This window comes from Palaemon carinicauda, chromosome 37 (genome assembly GCF_036898095.1).
Source record: "Palaemon carinicauda isolate YSFRI2023 chromosome 37, ASM3689809v2, whole genome shotgun sequence".
Classification (NCBI taxonomy): Eukaryota; Metazoa; Arthropoda; class Malacostraca; order Decapoda; family Palaemonidae; genus Palaemon; species Palaemon carinicauda.
This window is the reverse complement of record NC_090761.1, coordinates 1543054-1570873: the sequence shown is the minus strand read 5'-3', so window position 1 is coordinate 1570873 and position 27820 is coordinate 1543054. Positions and strand designations below refer to the sequence as shown.

At 39.1% G+C, this 27820-nt stretch overlaps 2 protein-coding genes across 4 annotated transcripts in view; both read left to right on the top strand.

Moving 5' to 3' along the window:
• The window catches only part of LOC137629412 (monocarboxylate transporter 2-like), a 27653-nt gene extending 21299 nt beyond the window's left edge, over positions 1-6354 (top strand). Inside the window, exon 10 of the mRNA XM_068360646.1 lies at positions 4611-6354. Coding sequence (XP_068216747.1) covers positions 4611-4747 — 137 coding nt within the window. The 3' untranslated portion in view covers positions 4748-6354. The remainder of the gene's footprint in view (positions 1-4610) is intronic.
• The window catches only part of LOC137629414 (spore coat protein SP96-like), a 221774-nt gene that overhangs the window by 90232 nt on the left and 103722 nt on the right, over positions 1-27820 (top strand). The window lies entirely within an intron of this gene.

Sequence of the window (27820 nt, the reverse complement as noted above, 5' to 3'; positions counted from 1 at the left end):
CCTTTCATTGTACAACCCTGTGTTACACTCAACTTGACCAAGATATCGTAATGTAGATAAAACTTTTTTCGTTTGCACAAAAATCTTTATCCGGGAATAAACTTTCTAATACGTCAGCAAGTACTGGGTCTTTCTTAGTACATTTAGCAATAGCCTTTGCTGTAATGTGTACACCATGCACTGAAACTAGAAGAATACTGACATCATACTCGTCTGGAGCTTTGTCTACTGAAAGACTAGACAAAGCGTCTGCTCGACCCATCTTTGATGAAGGACAGTATTCTATATCATAGTAGAACGTGGCTAACATGATTGCCCAACGTTGTAGTCTTGCACTCTATATTGCCAATAAAGGTTTATGATCTGTAACTAGTAAGAACATTTTCCTACAATAAAGATAAATGCAAAATACATACACTAATGCTGAATCTTTCTCTATCTGAAAGTAATTCCTTACTTTAGAGGCAAGTGCAATTAATCTTTGTTCCATCTGGCATTACATGAGATACCATTTGACCTAAACCTCTGTTAGATGCGTAATATGCTAATTTAAATGGTAAATCAGTTTCATAATATGCTAGAAATGTAGGTGATGTTATTTTCTGTGTTATTCTTTCAAATGATTCCTGTAGTTTTTTGTCCAACTCCACTCTACACATTTATTCAACAAGTTATACAACAGATGTTCAATTGTAGACTAATTCTAAATGAATTTCCCATAAAATGTTACTAAACCAGAGAACATATGTAATTCCTTAACATTTTCACGTACCTTTATTAATTGTACCGATTTAATTTCCTCCTTAGTCTTGTGAATACCCTTGCCATTAATTATAAACCCTAAGTATTCCGCTGAATCGACTTGTAAGACATACCAGTTCTTAATTACTCTAATATTTTGTTCCTTTAACTTCTTTAGAAATGTCCATAATCTTCCTCTATGTTCTCCTTTATCTTTGCCTGAAACTAAAATATCATCAAAGAAAATTAATACTCCTCGATCCCTGCAAAAAATCTTATTCTTGTTTTGTTGCCAGATAGCTGGACTGCTAGCTACTCCATAAAGTAATCTCTTTGGTCTATGCAAATCTAAAGATACATTTACAGTTCAGAATTCTTATGAATTATCAGTAATGGGAAACTGTTAAAATGATTGTTCAAGAACCAACTACGAAAATAAAGTACATTATGACAAAGATAAAAACACGTCTATAGGATTTGGCAATGGATGTTGAGCTACCTGAAGCTGTGGATTCAACATTACTTACATAACCTAGCCTGACCATTTTCCCTTCACAACAGGAATTAATGAAGTAGCCCAGTTTGAATAAGTAACCTTTTCTTTTGAACCTTCACTTTCTAACTTCCTGATTTCTGTTTTAACTGCACTTTTCAATGCAGCAGCATATGGTACTGGTCTTGGAACAAAAAATCTAGGAGTACTTTTTGGTTTCAATACTAAAATCGTATTTGAGTTTTTTCTTACTCTAGCTACCTTATCTTTAGATACTTCCTTAAACTCTGATAAGACATTTTCCACAGACACTTCATTTTTGTGTTCATCTAGTGTGGCTGTAACATTCAAAATACTTGGTCAATGTAATTTAAGATGCTGTAACCAATTTAAATCAAGTATGGTTTGTCCTATACCTTTAACTACTGTTAATGGCATTCTATCTACAGTAACTTATGTTTCTTAAACTGTACTTCTACGTTCTAAGCAGCTATTACCTGAATATCAAAACCTTATAACCTTTCAAAACGTTATTCGTACCTTCAAAGAAAAAATAGGAATGGTTTTAGCTATTTCCTCAGACATAATTGATACATCAGCTGCTTTGTTAACTTGCATTACAATTGGTTTACCATTTATGATCATCTCTGCCAATACATGTTTCTTTGTGCATTTGTTGACAGAATTTATGTGGAATGCTAGATAGATTTCTGACCTATCCTGATTTTTATGAAAATTTTCCTTAAATTTCCCTGGGCCTATAATATTAACTGCAGCATTTATCTTCTTTGCATATTGTTTAGGAAACCTACAAACCTTTAAAAAAAAATGACTCATCTTTCTACAATTTAGGCATGTCTGTCCTGTAGCTGGGCATTTCTTTGCTTCTTATACAAGAGGATCAGTTTTACCACACCTACAGCATTCGGGTTTTTCTTGCTGTTTCCATGTATAAGTATGATTTTGCCATTCATAGACATTAGGATTAGTCAATTTCCCATGAATAAGCAATGAGATACTATTTTGTCTTATTTTCATTGTCTTTTAATCTTGGGCCTATCTTACCTTATTTTAGAATTTTTCATTCTATTGCTTGAAGAACTGCTTTTCCGTGTTACTTTGCCTATTTGATGTTTTTAAATCTCTTCTACGTTTTGTGCATTCTCTAATATTAAATCTTTATCTTGCAGTAGTTTTTTAACTCTTCTTATTTTATAAATTCACAAGAGGAATCTACATTCTTAAGTCTAGTCACACTTTCTTTCTGATATGCATGTGCCGTAAAATAATAGCCTACCTTCCAAAAAATCTATTGACTTGAGGAGCAAAATATGTAGTAAGAGCCTTTATTGCAGCTTCACTTGTTTCATTTGGAGGATGTAATGCTTTAAACACTTACTAAAGTTCTCTTTTTGCTAAATGCAGAAGTAATGCTTTCTTCTGTGCATCTTTAAGATCATCACACAACTGTTGCCATTGTGTTGCAATAGAATTTGGATCGGCAACAATACTAAATCACTCAGGTTGATCAATGTCAAGAGGAATTTTGAATGCCTACCTGAATCAGGTTAGGCTACTGAGCTCAAGAAATCAACTTCCTAAATTGAGTTAATTTTAACCTAGTTCCTGTATTATGCTTGGTTTTGTTTTTAGATACACTTTTTGATGTTTCATGCAAAAAAAAAAAAAAAAAAAAAAAAAAAAAAAAAAAAAAAAAAAAAAAAAACACTTAAAGATGCACTTTAAGTGTCTTCATGCAAAACTAACCCAACCATATGGAGTTTTAATAGCATAGTACTGTACAATACTAAACTCGTACCACATCTCGCAAATAAAACAAGAAATCTATTGGGTAACAGTTCCCTTGCCTTCTACTGGTGAATTACTGTTCATCTTTACTGATGAGCCATCCTGGAAATCGAAGTTGATTGAAGTTTGCTGTAGCTTGCGTTCCTCTGGTCGGCTTGCGTGAGTTCTCTCCTGTCTGGACTTGTCGTCATTTTCTTGTATTTCATAACTATGTAGTATATGAACTTTTGAATCGGCGGGTTTATTACTTGAAACATATTGATAATTAGTTCTGTGTTTTTTCCATCTTTGCCACCACTTTCTCGTATTTCATAACTATCAAGCATATGAACTTTTAACTCGCCAGCTTTATTACCTGAAACATATAGTTAGTTATGTGTTTATCCCATCATTGCTGACTCTTGTTGAGAATAATGAGGATCTTCGTTATATTATGAAATATATTTTTTATAATAAAATACATTACTGAGACTGTTGGGAGCAAGTTCTACAACACTCCTGCTCTGACTGGTGCCGCGTCATGTAAACAATACACGATATACGATACAGAATATAACAGATGAGCATCCCTATACAGGATACTAATCACAATTTTGTAATAAAAAGAATAAGAAGAATCATGTTCTATCTTTGAGATAACTTATACGAGATTCAATACTTTTCATCATACAATAACTATAATTAAAATTGAAACATGTTCTATCAGTGCAACATGATGCAACATTACTTTAAAATAATTGTAGCGTTTATGGTATCATAGTACAAATTACACATGAAATATAACTAACTTTACCAAAAAAGTGGCTCTTACATCTTCAAGCCTCATTGAGTCTGACTTGTAATTGGATTACTGACCACCAATAACAAGCTGATATGTTAGACAGAGCTTTTTGAGTATCCTTTGAGCAGCAACTTGAAACTGGACAGATAAATCATTGGTATATATAAAAAAAAAATAAAGTTAACTGAAATATGTAGGCCTACAGCAGAGTCGAAGTGCACCTGTTTATAGATGTATCAACCTAAGAGTATTAGGCTTGAATCCTCGCTAGGGTAAATGTACTTAATTCTAATTTCCTTTAAATGCAAATTATTGCCTATGTAAAGATAATTCAGTATGAAGGATTCAATTCAAGTTAAGTCTTTAAGAGGATGAGAAAACTGCTTCTTGGCATCTTGTCAAATAAACATTTATCTGAAACCTAGGACATCCTCAAAAATCACTGTAATAGCAGAACCAGCATGTTTACCGTTACTTCTGTATCTAATTTTCCCTATCCTGCTTGAATGATCTATGGCAACAATATGGTATAATTTGCATACATTAGGCCAGTCGGAGTTAATATAGAAGTTTCGATATTATAACAGGATATTTACTGCTTGAGAAAAAAAAAAAGAAAAAAAAAGAAAAAAAAAGAAAAAAAAATCAATCAATGATTGGCTTCGTCATTCAGACTTCATTCAAATATTCTATATTCCATAGCACTCTAATTACTGATTTTAAGTAATTTTTTTTTACGTCTAATTTCCCATATCGTTAAATGGCCTTCTCTTTCTCTCTTTCCAGGCGCCTTAGCTGATAGCACTGGCAGTATGAGTGCCCCTTTCTTGTTGATGGGAGCCATGCAATTGCTTGGAGCAATTGTTTTCGCTCTTCAACCTCTCGTAGTACGGCTTACTGGAAGTGATGTTGTTATTACGTGATTAATAATAATCTAGATTATGGCAAAGAAAAAGGTATCTAAATAGGCAATGAAAATAAATGTACTGTTGCACTTGGTTGACAAAATTACTGTGTGCAAATTGGAAACTCTTATTCATATGAACCTTTAAACAAAGGGGTACCTCAGGGGAGTGTAGTGGGCCCAGTCTTATGCTGTATCTATACTATTGGGTTGTCAAAAATACTACAAAGGCATGGAGTTAAGTTCTAACTATTTTCAGATGTTACACAATTTCACTTCTCCATAAATGATGTAAATGACACTACTGAAACTCTAAACCGAATTCTTGCAAGTACTAGGAAATGGAAGACAACCAAACAACTGGAATTAAATGAGTTTATGGTGGTCAGATTTATTAGTTCTGTGTTCATCCCATCTTTGCCACCACTTTGTCGTGTTTCATAACTATTCAACATATGAACTTTTAACTTGGCAGCTTTATTATCTGAAACATATAGTTAGTTATGTGTTTATCCCATCATTGTTGACTCTTTCTGGGAATAATTATGATATTTGTTATATCATAAAATCTATTTTTCATTATAAGATACATTACTAAGACTGCTGGGAGCAAGTTCTACAACGCTTCTTCTCTGACTGGCGCCGCATCATGTAAACAATACATGATATATGATACAAAATATAACAGATGAGCATCTCTATAAAAGATACTAATCTTAATTTTGCAATAAAAAAATAAGAAGAATCATGCTCTATCTTTGAGATAACTTATACAGGATTCAATACTTTTCATCATACAATACCTATAATTAAGATTGACTCATGTTTAATCAGTGTGATATTCAAATAACAACTCTTCCCTGATATCTAGTAAAGTTCGTGATCTAAGCGTATCTCGAGATTAACCTGTATTTCAATGCCCAAATAAATAATCTAGTAGAAACTGCTGGTTATCATCTTAGAAACATTGCTTTTATAAAGAAGTAGGCTACCAGGATGAACAATCAATAAAGAAAGTTGTGATAAACTATGTTAATACCAGGATTCATTACTGTAACTCCATCTATTTCAATTTACCAAAAGTAAAATTTAAGAAATTACAAAAACAAATAAACAGGGGAGCAAGGCTGACAAAAGGTGTCCGCGGCCCCGAGAAAAGGTCACTCCTACACTTATTGATTTACATTGGCTACCTATTAAAATGGGATTCAAGTTTAGAATGTGTACAATAACCCTTCAAGTTATTGTTATGTATTTTTACTGTAATACCACATGTGTTACGTGTATTAAGAGTAATGTTGCACAGTATTGCTTTGATAGAAGTAGTTTAGATATACAGAATAAGTGTAGTAGTATATGTTGTGAGGATTAAATACTTTATAATTGTCTCAAAGATAGGATGTGATTCTTCTTATCTTTGTATTGCAGTAGGATCCAGTCTTCTCAGAGTGATGCTCTTTGTTATTTTCTTATTTAGATGTAAGAGTTTTGTTTATATACTCTCATTCGAGAGTCACAATCCATTGAGATCGGATCCGAAATGTTAGCCTGAACCAAATTAGATATATTTTGATAATACAAGTCTCTAATTTGATCCCACCTAGGCGAATTGATATTATTCCAGGTATATTTGAGGGCACTGATTCAAGCACATATATAACATATATAAAAGTTATCAGAATGAATGAATGATTTAAAGTTTTCAGGCATCCTGACATCTAAGGTCATTGACGCCGGTAACTTCTATTGTGCAGCCAACAAATCGTGTTGACACGAGAATATTTACAGTTAGTTCAAAAGTATTGGATTGTAGATATATGTCAGTGAGGGAAGGAAATATACCCCAGGAGAAGTTTATGAATAATAACAACATTAAAATATGCTAGCGTCTGTTATCTATTGAAAGACCTCATAGACTACTAATAGCCTGCTATCGGCAAGTGTTACATCAGTTTATGACATGAATTAAACAAACTTGCTTTTTAAGAAGACCCCAGTTTATTTTACTCTTTTCAGGAAATTTACCTGAATCTGCTTCTCACTGTTTGAAAGTTTACTGTAGATTTACGTACCTACTTTTAGCTCTTACTAAATACAGTATATTTTTTTTTCAGTTAAAATTTGAACCCCAAGACAACTGGCGACAACCTTTAAAATTCTTTAATAGCAATGCCTTTGATTCAAATACAAAAATTTAGCAATCATTTGTGAAGCTTCGGCTCTAATGTAGTGGTCTTCTTAAAGCTACTGTTTATCTAGGCTACAAATGATACGAGTAATTTTTTCTACTTCGTTCATATTCTCTTTATAAAAAGAATAAATCATCATTTTGTAAAAGGAATGTATTTATTTATAGCTCGTTAATATTCAGTCTTTTCATTAAATTATGTTTATTGTAGGGCTACATTTTGCCATGTTTCGTTACAGAAGACGGGCTGTTGTCAGGTCGTTTCAAGGTCTAAAATCTCAGGTATTCTCTCTTTCGATAAATCAGGTATTATTTCCCAGAAACACATTTCAGATGAATGGTTAGTATTCATGTGGTATGAAAATTTAAGATATATTTCTCTAGTACCCATAACCCATTGAAGTGTAATATTACTCGGAACAAGTCCATTATTCAAAATAGCAGAGAACTCTCTGCTGGGTGACTTAAGATCCTTCATGTAGACTCTGAACACATAAATATTATATCAGTTTATAAACCACCACCTACACTCTTTGCGTGGCCTCAAATGGACTATCTTCACAATAGAGCAGTCCTTATTTTAGGGTACCTCAACAGCCACAATACCATCTGGGAGTATGATGCAAAGGGCCATGCATCCTCTCAAAGTGCACACTGTAGAAGAGGGTACAACCCAGATCTAGCTTCTGTCTCCTTCAAGTAACTCCAAAACTTTTCAAAGACTATATATAATCTAATTCCTAAATCTCAAAACTGGCCAATGACCATCAATATAAAGCCTGTCATGAGACCTACAAAGACCAATCACAAAATCTCGAGATTTAACTACTGCAAAGCAAAATTGGAAGATTACTCAAGTAATATAGAAGCAGAAATATCAAACATCCCTCTGACTCAGCAGTATGAAATTTTTCAATCATGAGTGGGGAAGACTGAAAAGAATATCCTTAGAGGCTGCAGAAATAACCACGTCCCTGGCCTCTATGACGAAAGGAAATGGCTGTACCAAAGATACATAAAGGCATATAATAAAGATCCCTTTGCCAACAACAAGATTGAGCTTGGAGAAACTTTACTTAATTCAATTAGCAACGAAAGATGTCAACAGTGGCAAGAAACTAAAAGATACATCAATTTGACTAATAAAAAAAAAAATAAATGTTGGGCCACCATAAAAAATCTACTCTGAAGATCAAAGCCAGCCATAAATAGCTGCAGTCTCCCGTAATGAAGTGGCTTTAAGATATGGAGATGAGCCAAAGTAGCAGCATTGCTAAAACCAGGAAAAGACCCTTTGTCTCCCAAAGGTTACCGACCAGTATCACCTTTATGCATTACACATTAATTATATGAACGCATGATAATGGCACAAATATCTCCAAAGGTCGAAGGAAAATAATCATCTGAGCAGGCAGGCTTCCTATAGACCGAAGCTTCTGCAGACAGGTTCTGAAATTGACTCAGTACATTGAGGATAAACATGAGAAGAAACAAATCACTTGGGCAACTTTTGTAGACCTTACAGCTGCATACCATACTGTCAACCACCTGGCACTTCTTCTAAAAGTTATCCAAGCAGTAGAAGATGCCAACAAAATATGGATCATAGAGCTACTTCTTGTAAGTCGGAAATTCTTTGTAGAAATGATATTAGGCCAAAGTGTCGAAAGACAGAATGTCGAAAGACAGTGCTGAAAGACAGTGTTGAAAGACAATATGTCGAACAGAGGAAGTGTCAAACAGACAAATGGATAAAGGATTACAATTATACATCAATATATGCAATAGAAATTTTATTTATGAGAAAATATGGAACATGAAAATACAAATCTATTAATGTATTAGAAAAATTTCAGCAATATTTGTTTAAAGATTGTGAGCGATGGTTCTAAGATATTCTAATCCAGCATCGACGCCGTATGTATTTAAAATACTTTTTAGTCTTAGTTTAAGGATTACATATTTTTTTTTTATTTTCTTCTTACATCTCGGCCTTGTTGAATTTGCTCTATAATCATTTCAGTGATGGCCTGCTCCATACGAAGTTTTCTTAAAAGCTTGCCCTCTGTGGGGTGGCAAATTTTCATTCTTCTATGAAATGCATTATGCCCACCTTCAACAGAGTTATTGGTCTTTAGACAAATCGTTTGCAACTCTCGTGAACTGACTACACGCCAGTTTCATACAATGGCTTTCATCTGAACGATTCTCAGCCATGTAGCTTTAAAATATCGTAAAAATTCTCCTGATGTTTCATCGATTTCTTCATCAAAAGACTCCATTAACTTATTGAACTGAGCACAAACATCACTGGGAGGAACAAATGTGAGGGCCTGTATTTGCTTTATAATAAAAGTACTATTGTGCTCGTTATACCAGGTCCACAATCCTATGGCTTGGATTTTTCTCCACAAATAATAGCCAAAGTGAAAGAAGCATCCATAAATTGTGGATTCCAGGAAAATTATCCTCATTTGGTTGATGGCCGAATGTTTAAAATCTGTAGTAATGGAAGCAGGATCTAATTGATTTTCATACAAAACCTCAAAAATAATGGAATAAGTAGTCTCATCTTTGTTTTCGGTGATGTACTACACTAACGGTAAAATCATATTTTGATCAATAAGACCATGAATGGTATATAGTTGTTTTCCATTAGGGGCCCAATTGAAAGTTCCATCACAGAAATATCTTCTATTGGACCTCAAGGTATTGAGATTCTGGGTAGTTGAATATATTTTTACACTATTTTCTTCAAATAATAAGAATGGCTATCCCTGTTTTGTTACAGTTAAGTTTTCACCGCTAAAAGTTGAACTGCGAACTCTCCTTATTTTCCGAGCTAGAGATTCCTTTCTTGGAAGCTTTCCAACTATTATAGATGATGGGAATTCTTGAGAATATAGAAAAGGAATTTTAATCTTATCTATAACTTTTAATGCATGAATATGATAACTGTCTTGCTAACGTGAATGCTCTGTAGTTTTGCAAATTGTTTATGCTTGCGTTATTGCTCTGCCATTACAATGGTGTCGTTTTTCCCATTTTCAATAAATTCGTCCATTAATCGGCAACGGGATTAATTTTCCCAGGGACGTATTGAAGGGTGCAATTGTATTCAGCCACGGCGGAGAGATGTCGGCGTTGACTGGCGGACCAGGTGTCAGACTGTCGAGTGAAGGTGTGCACCAGAGGCATGTGGTCTGTGCGAATGACGAAGGACATACCTTCTAAGAAATGGCGAAAGTGATGGACAGCCAAGTGTACCGCCAGCAATTCGCGATCGAAGGTAGAATAACCCGATTCTGCCTTGGACAGTTTTCTGCTGAAGAAGGCCAATGCGCGGGGCGAGCCGTTGACCACCTGCTCGAGTACTGCATAAATAGTGACGTCGCTAGCATCGGTGGAGAGAAGGAGAGGAGCATGTGGGATAGGAAAAGTGAGAGCTGCAGTGGTTGATAGGGCCTTCTTTGCATTGCAGAAGGCTGCTTCTTGAAGGGGACCCCATTTCAGGTGCTTTGGCTTGCCCTTGAGAGAGGCGTAGAGGGGAGCAAGAGTGGCGGCAATGGCTGGCAGAAAACGGTGATAATAGTTGATCTTACCAAAGAATTACTGCAGAGCTTTGACAGTCGAGGGCGTGGGGAAGTCCTGAACGGCTGCTACCTTCTCAGGGAGGGGATGGACTCCAGGAGTGATGCGGTGCCTTAAGAACGACAGTTTGTTGGTGCCAAACGTACGCTTGTCATACCGGACCACAAGGCCGTTTTGTTGCAGTCGGCCGAGCACGATGCGCAGGTGACGGAGGTGTTCCTCTTTTGAGGAGGAGAACACAAGTATGTCGTCCACATAACATACGCAGAAGGGGAGGTCACTTAATATGCCATCCATGAGACGTTGAAAAGTGGCCCCAGCATTACGAAGGCCAAAACAGGAGTAATTGAAGGTGTATGTAGCAAACGGAGTGGTGATGGTGGTCTTGGGGATTTCTTCTGGGTTCATAGGCACCTGATAATACCCCTTCAGGAGGTTGAGTGTGGAGAAAACTTTCGCTTTGTGCAAGTAGGAGGTCACGTCGGCGATGTTTGGGAGGGGGTAGTGATCTGGTTCTGTTTGCATGTTCAGGCACCTGTAATCCCCGCACGGACGGAGGGAGCCATCTTTATTCAGAACGATGTGTAAGGATGATGACCATGGGCTGGAGGCCTTTTGGCAAAGGCTCATTTCCTCCATTTCGGCGAACGTCTGTTTGGCGGCTGCCAATCGTTCCGGTGCCAGACGTCTGAATTTTGCAAAGACTGGGGGTCCTGTTGTCTTGATATGGTGATAAATACCGTGCTTGGCAGGAACCGTGGGAGTTTGGTGAAGTTCTGGACGGAAAGCTTCTGGGTACGATGTGAGGAGGTGGGCGTATGCATCCGTGGTTGCGCTGATGTGGAGAGCGAGGTTAGAGGGGACGGGTTGAAGTGGTGTCGACAAGTACGAGTGTGCGTTGACCAGACCAGAAGGTGGAAATGAGAGAGGAAATCCACACCGAGGATTGGCAATGTGACGTTAGCAACGAGAAACTTCTAATTAAATTTACTGTTTTCAATCGATAATGTGAGGTTCTTGTAACCGTAGGTGGGTATCGCAGATCCGTTGGCAGCTACCAAGCGGACGTCGTCAGACGTAGGCAGACTACGTCGTGTCCTGAAGAGTTCCCTTGGCAAAAGAGAACGACAAGCAACAGTGTCTACCAGAAATCGCACGCCCATTCCTGCATCATGTAAAAAGAAAAGATTAGAAACACGGGAGGCCACCGCTACGAGCGATGACCTACTTACACGTTTTTTGGCCACTAACAATCCTTGGCACATTTATTCACGGCTGCCCCGAATCTGTTGTGGTAGCAGAAAAACTGCGGCCAATGGGAGGCAGTAAGTGGCTGTAGAAGCTGTTGGTTGGGGTGTGAGCGAGTGGTGGGTGGTGGGTGGCTTTGTTGCCGCTTTGGCATGCCACGCGGTAGGCGTGTATGTCCTACAGCATTCACGTCAGCTTCGATTGACGTTGAATAGGCGTCCTCTTCGGCAGGAGTGGAGGCGTTGATGGAGGTCTTGAAGGTCATGAAATGGCTATCCATAAGGGTGTCGGCTTTGGTCATCAAGTCTTTTATGGGTGAACTATCGAAATCGGGTCTGGCAGCGCGTACAGGTTCGGGTAAACGGCGTATCCAAAGGGCACGAAGTAGGTTCACCTCACGAGGAGAGCCGTCTGTGGCAGATTGCAGGCGAGCGATACTGGTCATTTCTTTGAGGACGAGCGAAGCTCTTTGGTCCCCCAATGGTTGTTGAGAGAGCTGAAAAAGCTTTGCTATACGGGCGGCTGGCGACGGCGAGTACTTCTGCAGAAGGTATGTATTGAGGGCGTCATACGCTATTGGGGTGTCTCCTTGTTCACAAAGCCAGTCGGATATTTCCGGGAAGGTGTCGTCGGGTATCGCTGCGAGAATATAATCGGCTTTGGTGGTTGAGTGAGTCACACCCTTGATGCGAAACTGGACTTCTGCACACTGAAACCAAGCAAACGCCTCTCCGCTGGCAAACGACGAAAGTTTCAATTGGGCGGCCATAGTACCAATGACGGAGGGACGAGGGGGTGTGGAAGGCGGGAGGAGCGAGTCGACTTCCGGGGTCACCAATGTGACGAGCCGAGAGAAGGTTGTGACTCAAAGGCAGGATGAAAGCAACTGATTAACTTTATTACAGAACACTCGCTTTTATATACCTAAACTCCATGCAAAAAAGGCATAAAAGACATAACAGGAAATTTTCTGTTATTTCAGGTCCTTGTCAGTGCGAGGGGAGAGCGAAGATGCAAGCATGATATATACACAAAATGAAATGTCGTTACTATGTACGATCGTGTGACACACGGTTGGTACAAGATATATAAAGCAAATTGTTGTATCCCTTATGAATATTTGGGTTTCAAAAGACTAATACCGCTGAGAATAAAGATTATGATCATGAAGAGTAATTGATGGAAGTTTAACACACAATAATAACTAGGTTAGGGGATTGTAGTTTCCATGACAATCCCCAGTAAACACAGATATAAAGCAAATACCTTCTTTTGTTTAGGAAGTTTTGTTCGATTATTCCTAGCTTTAATTCTTAGTTTGCTGTTATATTCATTTCATTTACGCACGCTGCTTCGTGATGATAAGGAATAATGTTGTTCAATTAATTACAGGTTACTGCATTATTTCAGTTTACCTTGAATCTAACAATGATACCATCAACAATTTAGCTTTCTAAGAAGAATGCATCAATATCTCCTGTCTCAGCATGGGTACTCCAGTGATTATCATTACATATTGGTGCAAATTTTTAATCCAAAATGAACGTCTAATACTCGCTAACAATTATTCATGAACACAATTGCTTTACTGATAAGAGCTAACTGTAGATCAAAGCATACAAAGATGCTCTGAACGTTACTGAACTAAACTTCCATCTTTATATCTTCTATTTATTAAGTTTAAAGACCTTTCTTAGGCGTTTTTATTTTCCCATTTCGTAATCACTGTTGCCTGCAGTCAAACTGTGATAGGCAGCAAAATCTTGACTTATAGAGCATGCACTTGGAAACAAGTTTGACAAAAGTCGTCATGATATTTCGATGGCAATAAAGTTGAAAGAGTTTAACATTTTAGTGAATGGTAACTCATCAATTCTTTTATCACATGTAGTATATGACTACACGATGCAAATTCTGTTCATATATTTGTAGTTCGTAAAACAAAAACGCTTTATATAGTTTTGAAAATCCTGATTTCTTTCAGTCATAGAGATCTAGCATATCGAGAATTAGGTATCGGGTTAGATGACTCCATATAATAACGATAATTTCTACTATTTTCTTTCTAACTGCAGAATTCTCATTGCACAATCATTATGGTTATTACTATAAGTTTCACAATTTTGTATTACGAATTAGAAAATGGTGTTGGGAAAAGTAGTTTATGTGAGTGGTAGTAAAAATCTCGAAGAATTTGATAGGTTGAATAAGCATATTGGAAACGTTCCTGTTTCGCAATCTGTGAGTCGGGAGTTCGATCCGCCTCAGGTCCGATAAATTTTAGTAGTATATGCAACCTCACAGTCTTTATGACCTAGGCATGGAGGTTTGGGGGAGCCTGTTGGTCTACCTGCTGAGTCATCAGCAGCCATTATCATATTGGAGGGGCCTATGGCGCTGGTCATTGGTCAATCTATAGAACTTTTTCCTGTTCTTAGGCTCTACTGCTCATGAGTGACCTTAAACTCTTCAAGATACTATGGTACCGCAAGCCCCCCTCCCCCCCAATAAAAAAAAAACCTGGAAAGTTCAGTTGACTAACGCTGCACTCGTACGGCTTCAAAGTTACCATGGACTAGCTCTAGGGAAGAGAAACGTCATCACTAACACTGAAATGAATATATCAACTCCTTAAAGACAAATATTAAGCTAGGATTTTTAGGTCGCAAGCTTATTGTGAGCAGATTTAGGGCTTTTCTAAACGTTTTTATCATTCTCTAGTATTTTATAGGCCTTTCACCCCTTTCTAATCTTTTTATACCCATTTTAGCCTAATTCACCAATGAGTGAGACGAGTGAGAAGAAGGAATAGAATAAAAGTAGCTTAATCGGGACACTCAAGATATATAATAGCCTATATAATTATTTCTACCACAAAGCACCTGAACCAGTACCAAACGTAACAATAGGAGAAATAAAGAAAGCATTAAAATGAATAGGAAGAGGCAAATCAACAGGAGAAGATGGCCAATCAATTACTTGATAATAGATGGAGGACATTTCATAGAATTAAAACTTGCTGAACTAAATGTCTGCAAGGATACTCTATACGTACAGCAAGGAAAATCTTTATAATTCACAAAAAGGGAGACACACAAGACGAAAAATTACCGCCGAATAAGTTTATTATCGGTTATATATAAAATATTTACAAAGATCATATTAAGACAGCTAGACTTTAATCAACCAAGAGAGCAGGCAGGCTTTAAAAGTGGGTATTCAACATCCAACTATATTCATGTCTTTAACCAGCTAATAGGAAAACTACTATGTATGTCATTTATAGACCATGAAAAAAGCTTTTGATTCTGTCAATAGATCAACAGTAATAAAGCACCTTAAAAAAGGAATAGAAGAATCTTATGTAAGAACACACAGGAAGTACATAAATCCTTAAACTACATAAACATAGTGAGAAAATTCCGATTGAGAAAGGAATTTGACAGGAAGACCCCATCACTCCTTAATTATTCACAGCGTGTATAAAAGAACATTTTAAGAATTTATATTGGGAAAATGTAGGAATCAATATTAATGGGGAGTTACTTAACAACTTAAGGTTTGCAGAAGAGATTGATGTGTTTAGTGAATTATGGGACGAATTTCAAAAGATGTTAGAATATTTGAATAGAGAAAGCAGAAATGTTGGACCGCAAATGAATATGAGTAAAACTAAGATAATGTTCAATGAAAATGCAGACAACAAATAAGACTTATGGACTAGCCTCTGAAGATTTTTAATTAATATACGCACTTAGGGCAGACGGTGGGTGTTTTCTCAGGATACGACACCAAAATTAAAAGAGGGATTAGCATGGGATGGATAGCATTCGTTATACAAAATGAGATTATGAAAAAGCAAAATGTAACTTTCTTTAAAAAACTATTCAATGAGATGATCCTACCAGTATTAACTTATTCATCAGAAACTTGGAGTCTCACTAAAGCCTTAGAACATAAGCTAGTTACAACTCAATGAGCTATTGAAAAAAATAGTGATGGGAATAACACTTTAAGAGACATAAAAGGCAACATGGATACGAGAGCAAACTAAAGTAGAGGATATTCTAACAAATTGTAAGAAAAAGAAATGGACATGGGTAGGTCATATTATATGAATGACAGACAATAGATGGACATTAAGAATAACAGAATGGGTCCCTAGAGATTGTAAAAGAAGTAGAAGAAATGAAGAGAAGACGATGGATCGATGACCTGAGGAAGTTTACTGTAGTGGAGTGGCATAGAAAGATCATAAACAGACGTATGTGGAAGTCCATGTCTAAGGCTTTATTTCTGTTGGGGACTAGTAATGGCTGATGATGATGATGATGATGATGATGATATATATATATATATATATATATGTATATATATATATATATATATATATATGTATATATATATATATATATATATATATATATATATATATATATATATATATATATATATATATATATATATATATATATATATATATATATATATATATATATATATACATATATACCCACACACACACACACACACACACATATATATATATATATATATATATATATATATATATATATATATATATATATATATACATATATACCCACACACACACACACACACACACATATATATTATATATATATATATATATATATATATATATATATATATATATATATATATATATATATAATATATATATATATATATATATATATATATATATATATATATATATATATATATATATATATATATATATATATATAGATAGATAGATAGATAGATAGATAGATAGATAGACAGACAAATAGATAGAAATATAGGGCAAAGGGTATGACAGTTTATATTAGGATTGAGTATCCTGCTTGTCATAAGTTCTGCTATGGATGTGGATGTCATGAGATTTAGGTCATGAATGTTGTGGTCAGTCGGTCGGTTTGTATTGTAGCCAACACTTCTTGCTGGCATGGCCTTTCCCTTGGTCAACCCGTAGGGAACCTGCAATTTTAGAAGGTTGGTTGATTAAATGAAAGAAAATTCCAAAGGTTTTTTAGTTTTAGAGACAGATGTGTACAGGGTAAGGATGATGGTGGTAGTGGAAGAGGGCCATCATGTCATGGATAGTAATAGTTAGAAAGGGGGTGTAAGGCCTTTGAGGAGTAGAGAAAGTTTGCAGGTGAGATTGACCAACCCTTTACTCCCTATAATCCCTGCGGAGCAATCCAGTAGTGGAGTAGGTGTGGAAGTATACAAAGGATGATGTGAATAGGGCCTTACGGTGAGGGGATGAGATGGATAGATGAAAATTTCAGAGGTTGTTACCTTGGTGGAGGTAGTCTTGAAAGCAATTGTCTGTGTAACTCTATGTTTTCGACAATTGCTTTTCCCAGTGTAGCTGCAGTCTGCCAGGGTTGTGGCGAGTTGGTGTCCATTTGAAGGTCGCCCCTCAGCTGTGTTGTCTCCCTACATTCTAGTAGGTAGTACAGGAGGGACTGTTGTGGTATGACGTCACAATGTTCGCAGGGTCTTTGGTTACTATCCAAGATCTCCCAGTTTGCCTTGTATCCCAACCTGAGCTTGTGTATGCATACAGCCTGCTCTCTTGGGGTGTATCTGTCAATGATGGGAGGCTCCAGCTCTGTGGCCCATTTATACCATGTGGGAGAGGGAGAGATATTCCCTATCCACTTGTGTAGCTCCTTGATTAGATTTTCTTTGAGCTGTGGCTTTATTTCATTCTTAATTTGTTTGAGTGCAGACCTATACACTTTCTTTGTGCCTGGTGCTTTTGGCTAGTTCATAAGCCTTCTTGTTCCCTGGTATCCCAATGTTACTGAGAATCCAGTTGAGGGTTACAGGTCTGCCTCTCATTGTGCTGATATAGTAGAGCTTTGATATCAGCCAGCAGGGCCTTGTTTTCTTTATTCTTTTCCTGCTGCAAGGCTTGCATCGAGGATCTTTAGTCAGTATGTATGACTAATTGTCCTGCTTGTTTTATTGCAACAAACTCTGTCTGCATGGTGGAAGCATTATTAGATGTCCTCCAGCAGGCCATGAGATTACTGGAAAATACTGCAGCTCCTGTTCTCTGGGTTCCAGGGTCTGCAGTACTGTCAGTGTAATAGGTATGCTCCCCTGCTATTTCCGCAATCCGGATTGCTGCCTGGGCTGCATTCCTAAGTTCCTCCATTGTGCAGTCTTCTTTTGCCCTAGAAGGCTTAGTGTACCTGAAGGTTGCCACTTCTCTCTTCCAAGGTGGGATGTGTTGTGTGCCCTGTCCTGAGTCAGGGCTTAGTTGCATAATATCCTCATCTAAGCCCAGGTTCTTTATGTTTTTACCATGGTTTTTGCCACAGGAGCTTGGTGTTTGGACCTCAGGGTGCTTTGATAGTTCCTCTCGCACTCTGTTTTTGTTATCGAGTCACTGTCTGAGAGGAACATCTTTGCAATTGTGGATGCGTTTCTCTGTGCAATCCTGTCTTCCAGTGATGGCAGACCAGTTTCCATTCTTATGTTGCACAGTCTTATCCATATAGGGGCTCCTAGCATGAGCCTCATGGCATTGTTTTGAATTACTTGTACTGAGTCTTTTTGGGTGTCTGTCAGGTTGGTTAGGGTTGGAGCGGCATAGGCTACTAGCACTCTGGAACAGTCTAGATAGTACTTCTTTTGAACATGCTCATTTGCTCCGTCCTTTAGCTTAGTCATGTATCTCATGGCTGCCAGTCTGGCATTTGCTTTTTCTTTGAGATACTTGATTTCGTCCTTGAAGGTGAGGTGTTTGTCTATTACAACTCCCAGGTATGTGTAGCTGTCCACCCACTCTAGGGGTTTCATTCCTAATGTGAGTGGATGCAGGGGGTTTGATGCTTTAATTATCATTGCCTTCGTTTTGCCTATGTTTATTTTTAGTCCCAACTCTTTGGACTTTTGATTGATGTCATTCAGTGCTCTCTGCATTCTTACCATTCTGATTGGTCCTCGAGTTATTTCACATATGTCATCCACATAGATAAATATCTCTACTCCTTCAGGGAGTTGGAGAGAGGCTATGTTTTCCATGAGGATGTTGAACAGGAGGGGGCTGAGAATCCCTCCTTGTGGTGTACCATTTTCTAAGTCATGAAAACCTGATATCTCTCATTGGAATTTGACTCTAGCTTGTCTTCCTAGCACGTAGTTCTTTTTCTATGCTGGTAGGTGACCTTTTACTCCTTTTCTGGCCACTGATTGCAGCATTGCTGCTGGGCTGGCAAGCTCAAAGGCTTTTTCAAAGGCTATGAAGACTATAGGTTGCCTTCTTTTGGTTAATACAGCTGAGAATGTCAGTAATGCATTCAGAGGTTCCAATTCCCTCCTGATATGCATATAGGTGTTTGTGTAGGGGACCAATTTTGTACTTCATTCTGTTTAGAACCATTTTTTCTTCTGTCATTTCCATTCAGGATACTAGAGCTATTGGTCTCAGGTTCCCTGGATCCTTTGGCTTGGTGATCGGCTGTGTGACTCGTTCCCTCCAGGCTTGAGGCCTTGTGTGCTCAAGGTATGTTCTGTTCATTAACCTCAAGAATGTGGTTTCTCCTGCTGGACCCATGTGTTTGATCATGGTGTAGGTTATCCTGTCTGCCCCTAGCGCAGTGTCTTTGCCTGATTTGTGCACTGCCCTCAATTTCTCAATTCTGTATGGGGTGTCTGTGTCATCCTGTCGCTGACAGACTGTGATAACTTCCTCCCATCTAGCTGGCGGAAGTTGCTCTTGTAGCATTCTGATTTCAGGGGAGAGATTAACGGATTGTGTTCTGTTTGTGAAAGCTGTCGCCATTCTTTCTGCCTCCTCTTGCGGGTGTGGGTGTATTGCAACTGGTGTCTTCTTTTTTCCGGATAATCTGTGCAGCCATTTCCATAGTTCTGCAAGTGTTGTATACAGTGATAAGTTTGTGCACCATTCCATCTATTTTTCAATCCTTATTTCATGATTCTTTGCTATACATCATTTCTAACTGTTTGCAGTAGTTCTCCTTTACTGAGGATCTTCTTCTGTAAATTTTGGTGACCCTATTGAGCCGTGTTTTGAGTCTCCTTACTTCTGGGCAGTAGTACCAGGAGTCCTTGTATGTGTATTTTCCTCTTGCTGCCTTCAGGTGCATCAACTAGGTCTTTTTTTTTAGTTGATCTATGTCCTATGGAGGATTGTAGTTTACTGCCCACTCCTCTATGGCCAGTCAGAAACAGACCCAGTCTGCCAGGTCTTGATTCCATCTTTGTGGAGGTGGTGGAATTGGAGGTACCTGTTGCATCTCCAATTCTGTTACTGTTGCAAAGTGATCACTAAATGGGGCTGAGTGCACTCACCATCTAGTTAGGTGCCTTATTGCAGTTGTGGCCAAAGTCAGATCTAGTCTGCCTCCTCTTAAATGTGTATGTTGCCCTGTGTTTAGCAGGGCGACTCCTTCAAACTCTTCTAGGGCAAAGATTATGTGTTCTCCTGAAGGGTTTGCTGTTGATGGGGATGATAATATGGGATGATGTGCATTAAAATCCCCACATATAAGTGTTGGCATTCTTTCTGTGTGTGCAAAGAGTTGTGTTAGTTGCAGCTCTCCTGGCTCTTCTCTGTTTATTTTCCTGTAGATGTTGTATATGTCTACTTTTAGGTTCAGTAAAGTTACTGTTACTGCCAGTGTCTCTACATTGTTACCAAAAGGGATTTGGTTATGTAACTCAGTCATGCAGACAACGCAGTATAGATGATTTCATTGTTTAAAGACCGCTATATCTTCATACATAGAAGCAATAAAACGATTTCCTATTTTTGAAAGTTGGTATGTCAAAACACCATGGCGGACACCAGAGTGACTATAAGATTGCAATATCTGATGGTCTTTTGGGTAGTATTCTTGGGCTGGAAAACAAGCTCGTTGGGTATGCAGAGGATTCTCTTTACTCTACATTGACTCCATCTCCAGAATATAGACGTATGGTTGTTAAATCCATTAATAAAGATGTATATAGAATAAGTACATGGTTAAAATTATGTGGCATGAAGTTGAACCCTGAAAACGTGAGAGTATGATTGTAAGTAGGTCGAGGACAGTGGTCCTAAACATTCAGATCTTTGCATTGACATCTCTTTAGAGAGAGAGAGAGAGAGAGAGAGAGAGAGAGAGAGAGAGAGAGAGAGAGAGAGAGAGAGAGAGAGAGAGAGAGAGAGTGGTTAAGTCCTAAAAAAGTTCAATCAGAATTTTTACTTAGTATTCTTGTTGTGAATCTCAATTATAAACGGATCGTTTCGGTTTCACTGCCGCGAAAACTATGAAACCAAAATGCACTTTTCTAATGCATTTTTTTATGCTGTTTCCGAAAATGAAATTCTTATGGCCAGTTATAGATGGTGTGAGGGTACAGAGAGACAGTTTCCTACACTGATAATCCATTGACGAGAGAGTTGGACTACATAGAGACGTGCAGACTTATAAGTAGCATGTAAAAAGGCCTAAGGCGGATTAGCCAGGCTTAGGTTTAAATTTGTGTTTCTTTTGGTACAAAAATCATGGAATAATAATCTTAATATAAAATGTACATATTTGATTATTACATCAGAAGAAAGAGCGGAGAATTCCGCGTTTACTGTTACAGAACAAAATATCTCGAATTTAAATACAGATGCGTGAAATACATACAAAGGGTTTATAGACATAGAAACACACTTGTCGGAAGGTGTCCGTACAAGTACTCACCCCCCCCCCCAGATTTATATAAATAAAAGTATTTTTCCTTTAGTTGGAGGAAATATGTTAACCCCCTTCGTTCTTGAATCTTCTTGGAAGGTACAGGGTTCTTCCGGACCGGGACAGTCGTGGAGGAGAATTTTATTTATACCTTGATTGTGTTTTCTTCGACAGGATTCCTCCCCGTGGTCTTGGGTTTGGGTTCTCGACTGGCTGAGGTTTGGCGATATTATGGGTAATTTTCTTTTGTTGAGGAGGTATCCTTCGTTGACGGCCTATTCTGTCCATGAATTGTTCGAGACCCAGTCTTCTCCTCCGTAGATGAGTAGAGGGTATGCCTTGGGGTTTCTGTCGATGACTCGGTAGGGTCTTTTGCATGGGCGCCTTAGTGAGGGTCGGTGGGGGTCATCACGGATGAAAACGAAGTCGCACGTCCGTAGATCTTGCTGCATGAACGTTTTTGTTGTGTCGTTAAAAATTCAGTGACACAGGGTGAATTTGCTTACAGCGTTTCTGATTCTTTCCGGGGTCTGGTTGTTTTCGTTGGATGACGCCGGGAAGAATTCGCCTTGCACGGCTATGGTTTCTCCGTAAACTTTTTCTGCTGATGATGGTTCTCCGTTGGATCTGGGGCCGGTGTGTAGTCCTAGGAGTAACTGGGCCTTCCAGTTGTCGTCGGAGCAACAGGCCATCAGGGAAACTTTGAGGGACCGATGGACCCGTTTGACCATTCCGTTGGCAGCGGGGTTGTAGGAGGTTGTGCTGTGGGCGGTCATCCCAAGTGATTTTGTGAGGGCGCCCCAGACATCTGACAGGAAGGCCGGCCCCCTGTCGGTTGTAATGTCGTCTGGAACGCCGAACCTGCTGATCCAAATTAAAAGGAGGGCGTTGACATAGGAGGGTGTTGATGAATCTTGTACAGGGGTTGCTTCGATCCACCGGGTGGACCTGTCGATGACTGTCAACAGGAAGTGGTCCCCTCCGGAAGGGGGAAGGAGGCCAGAGACGTCGATGTGCGTGTGGCCGAAAATTCCCATGGGTTGCTTGAAGTTTCCGGTTTCTGATGTTGTGTGTCGGGAAATTCTGCTTGTTTGGCAGTTGATGCAGCTGCGGGCCACCGGGTGATGTCTTTCCTCATCCCGTGCCAGATGAACTTGCTGGATATGATTCTTGCCGTCGTTCTGCCCGAGGGATGGGAGAGGGAGTGAACTATGTCGAAGACAGTTTTTCTTCGAGAGGAGGGTACCAGGGGCCTGGGACGGCCAGTACTGATGTCGCAGAGGAGGGACGTATTAGATTTTAAAGCCGTGATGGCTGTCTGGTAGGCTGGAGTTTCTGGGTCGAGTTGTTGCTCATTTGCCAGGTCCTCGTTTATTTCTATCCTAGAGAAGGCATCAGCCACTGGATTTTTCTTCCCTGGTACGTATTGGAGTGCGCATCCAAATTCTGCGATGGCGGCGATGTGTCTTTGTTGACAGGCTGACCAGACGTCACCTGTCTTTGTGAAGGCGTGGACAAGTGGTTGGTGGTCAGTTTGAATAGTGAAAGGGGTACCTTCTAAAAGGTACTTGAAGTGTTTTACAGCTGTGTAGACTGTAAGGAGCTCTCCGTCAAAAGTACTGTATTTTTGCTCGGCGCCGTTGAGTTTTTTGCTTCAGAAGACGATAGGCTGTGGGGCGCCGTTGACCACTTGTTCTAAGGCGACTCCGCAGGCTGTATACTGGCGTCGGTGGTCAGCTGTAGGGGTGCTCCTGGGGTGACGAGGGCCAACGTTGTAGCTTTGGCGAGGGCTGCCTTCATCTTTTGAAATGCTGACTGCTGTTCTGCGTTCCAGAACAACGATTTCGATTTACTCCTCAGGACATCGGACAGTGGCGCTGAGATACCTGCAATGTTAGGGGTAAAACGCCCGTAACAATTAACCATTCCGAGGAATTCTTGAAGTTCTTTGATGGTTTTTGGTGGTGGGAATTCTTCTATCACCTTAGTTTTGTATGTTAGAGGACGTACGGAGAACAGTTCGAACATGATGAAGATGTTCGTCTTGTGATTTTGAAAATATCAGAATGTCGTCTACGTAGCAGCAGCAAAATGGCAAGTCCCCCAGGATTCTGTCCATCAGACGCTGGAATGTTGCCCCGGCGTTCCTGAGTCCGAAAGTGGAGTATGCAAAGACGTAGGAGCCGAAGGGGGTGATGATGGCCGTCTTTGGAATGTCGTTTAGGTTGACAGGGACCTGAAAAAAGGATTTTAAAAGATCCATATTAGAGAATATTTTTGCCCCATTTAGGGCCCTAGTGAGGTCCTGAATGTTGGGCAAAGGATAATGGTCAGTGTGGTGATGAGGTTAAGGCGTCTGTAATCTCTGCACGGACGCCATGTCCCATCTGATTTCCTGACCATGTGGAGAGGGGAGGGCCATGTGTTGGAGGCCCTCCTTCATACGCCCATTCTTTCCATCTCCTGGAAGGCCTGTTTTGCGTCGTGGAGTTTGTTAGGTGGTAGGAGGCGGAAATTTGCATGCGTTGTTATGTGGTGTTAGATTCCGTGCCTAGCGAGTTTTCCTGTTCTCGGTCGTAGCTCTGGCTTGAATACGACTGGGAATTCATGGCGGAGGATGTTGTATCTGTGGGTAGAAACAGAGTGAGCAAGCGGGCATTGACGGGCCCAGGTTTAAGGCTGTGGACTGGAATGAATCAATGTCTATTAATCTTTTCTGTGCGATGTCGACCAGGAGTCAGTGATGGCCTAGGAAATCTGCTCCCAGGATAGGGTTCGTAACATCGGCGATGATAAAATTCCAAGTGAAAGGCCTTTGTAATAAGCAGAGTTTCGTCTGTTTCGTCCCGTAACTCTTTATACGTGTGCTGTTGGCTGCTGTAAGGCTTGTTGAAGAGTGAATTGGTTTATTCTTTTCGGCTTTTGTAGGCGGCAATAAGGAGTGAGTGGCCCCCGTGTTTATCAGGAATCTTTTGTTTGATAGGCCGTCTTTGATGAAGAAAGCCGTGCGCAGTGTGCGTGGGGGCGAAGGTTGCGGCCACTTTGTGTGGCCGCCTGGGCCGTTTTTTTTAAATGAGCAGGGTGGCACGCTACGTCTTGCATCTCTACCGAACCTTTTATGGTAGAAACACCATGTTAGTTCGAGGTAGTGGTAGTTTGGCCTTGTGATGGAGGCGCAGGTTTGGTCTGAGGTGGAATCTTCCGCTGATACTTCGCTGATGGTGTTGGTTGTGGCGAGCTTTGAAGCTCTAGCCGCATCGAAGAGATGCTGAGCTCTCCTGATGAGGTCGTCTGTTTCCAGTTGGTGGGGTTGCGGGAGTTGGATCCTGACTTCTGGTGGAAGGGGACGTAGGAAGATTTCTCTGTCTAGGTCGATCTTCCTTCTGTTTCCGTCTGCGTCTAGCCGGGGAGAAAAATTAAATTTTGCAATTCTTTTCATACTTCTGTCGGAGATTGGTCCCCGAGGGGTTGCTGCATTAGGTCGAAAATTCGGTGGGCACGTTCATGTACGGGGGGAGAGTAGAGCTCTATGAGCTTTGCCCGAACTTCTGTGTATGATGAACGACCTGCCCGGGACTCGATCCATTGTGCCAACCTGTCAAAAACATCTTCTGGTAGCGCTAACAGTATGAGGTTGGCAAGGTCGGTCTCCCGGGTGAGTCCCGCAATGCAAAATTGAACGTCTGCCTAGGTCATCCATGCTGAGACGTTTTTGTGTGCGAATGGCAGGAGCTTGATGTTCGCCAGGTTGGCGTGTTGTTCAGAGGGCAAGGTAAGGGGTGTGTTGGATAAGGTGGCCTTGTCGGCCGCAAAACCAGTAAACTCATTGTTAGGCATCGGGATTTTTTTCACCAAAATGCTCGTTAAAGCGCCATATTTTGTACGTTAATGGCGGTCTCATTATACCTCACGATCCAAAACACTCAAGCGAGCGCCGTTCTAAGTCCTCTAATGGAAAGGAGTGTCCAAGGGCATTTCTGCTCCGGGGTCACCAGTTGTGAGGGTACAGAGAGATATTTTCCTACACTGATAATTTAATGATGAGAGAGTCGGACTACATAGAGACGTGCGGACGTATAAGTAGCATGGAAAAATACCTAAGGCAGATTAGCCAGGCTTAGGTTTAAATTTGTGTTTCTTTTGGTACAAAAATCATGGAATAATAATCTTAACTTAAAATGTACATATTTGATTATTACATCAGAAGAAAAAGCGAGGAATTCCGCGTTTACCGATATAGAACGAAATATCTCGAATTCAAATACAAATGCGTGAAATACATACAAAGGGTTTATAGACATAGAAACACACTTGTCAGAAGGTGTCTGTACAATCGTTGTTTCCTATGCATTTGCTAAGAAACATAGTTTAATTTCTGTCCTCAGATAATATGCCTAGTAACCTAACCTAACCTAACCTAGTGTAACCTAACGTCTAACCTAAACTAACCTAACATAACGTTTTAATTTCAGGTATGTGCCTATGAAACCGAAAAGGCCATTTAATGATTCATGGGCACCCACCTGAAATGAAAACGTTAGATTAGGTTAGGATTCTCTTAACGACATTGACCATACCAATGGCTGAGTGGTATGGTTAATGGCATACAAGTATTCTGGACCAGGGTTCGAGTGATTTCGCCTAGGGCTCTGATCCCGAGGTCGTTAAGAGAATCGAGACTTTAATGTATTAATATATATAGCTTATTTGAAAAATGAAAATCACGTATGAATATGCATATATATATATATATATATATATATATATATATATATATATATATATGCAGAGAAGAGAGAGAGAGAGAGAGAGAGAGAGAGAGAGAGAGAGAGAGGTTAAGTCCTAAAAATTAAATCAGAATTTTTACTTACTAATGCTCTCATCTATAGTGAAGAATATTTTTTTCTTTCATATGGATATGTTGACTAGAGAGAGAGAGAGAGAGAGAGAGAGAGAGAGAGAGAGGAGAGAAAAGAGAGAGAGAGAGAGAAGAGAGAGAGAGAGAGAGAGAGAGAAGAGAGAGAGAGAGAGAGAGAGAGAGAGAGAGAGAGAGAGAGAGAGAGAGAGGTTAAGTCCTAAAAAATTCAATCAGGAATTTTACTTACAAATGCGCTCATCTACAGTTAAGAATATTTTTTTTTTCATATGAATATGTTGACTAGAGAGAGAGAGAGAGAGAGAGAGAGAGAGAGAGAGAGAGAGAGAGGTTAAGTCGTAAAAAATTCACTCTGAATTTTTACTTACAAATGCTTTCATCTATAGTAAAGAATATTTTTTCTTTCATATGAATATGTTGATTAAGAGAGAGAGAGAGAGAGAGAGAGAGAGAGAGAGAGAGAGAGAGGTTAAGTCCTAAAATATTCTATTAGAATTTTTACTTACAAATGCTTTTATCTATAGAAAAGAATATTTTTTTCTTCCATATGAATATGTTGACTAGAGAGAGAGAGAGAGAGAGAGAGAGAGAGAGAGAGAGAGAGAGAGAGAGAGGTTAACTCTTAAAAAATTCAATCAGAAATTTTACACTACTGTAATTATTTAATGGATCAACGTTTTGTCTGGTATTTCATACATAAAAGTGAACTACTTTTTATTTACAAGCCCCTGAAATGCAAAAGGAAAGTCAGTATTACCCAGTTCATAGTATCACATGTAAGGTGGTGAGTGAGGAACGACCAGACATATTTCTTTAACTTATTTTATACGACGTCTCTCTCTCTCTAAGATACGTTTTTTGTTCATCGTATGCCTTATAGTTATACATTAGAGTAGACTTCTTGTGTCAAAGGATACAAACCGATATTTTATTTACATGTCTGTGTAACGTAAGGTCCGTTATTAGCGACGAGAAGTCTTAGATCTTTCGGCAGCTATCTATCGTGGGGTTATTACGCAATCACATAATTACTTCACGATGAATATAAACCTGTTTTACGCATAGAATGACAGTGCTTTACTATCTAAATTGAAATAATGTAACAAAATAGATATTTGAAAAATTATACAGCAATCTCTTCACGATAGAGTTTTTTCGTTGTTTAGAGAAAAATGAAACAAACTTTTTAAAAATTTATTTGATTCGCCGGAGAGAGTGCAGAAGCCGTGGATAAAGAACAGACATATGCTGTTTGGAGAGAGTAAGTATATAACACGGAATATCCTCATCCGTTTGGACAAACTAAGCTTGGAATGAGGATTTAACACGGACGGTTGTTGTTGCTTTATCTGCGGCTATCTTCACCATCGGGATATTAGTTTGTCACACTATGAAATGTTAAGATAAGCAGGCTGACACATGTCATCATTGATCATTAAAAGATATTTAGCATTT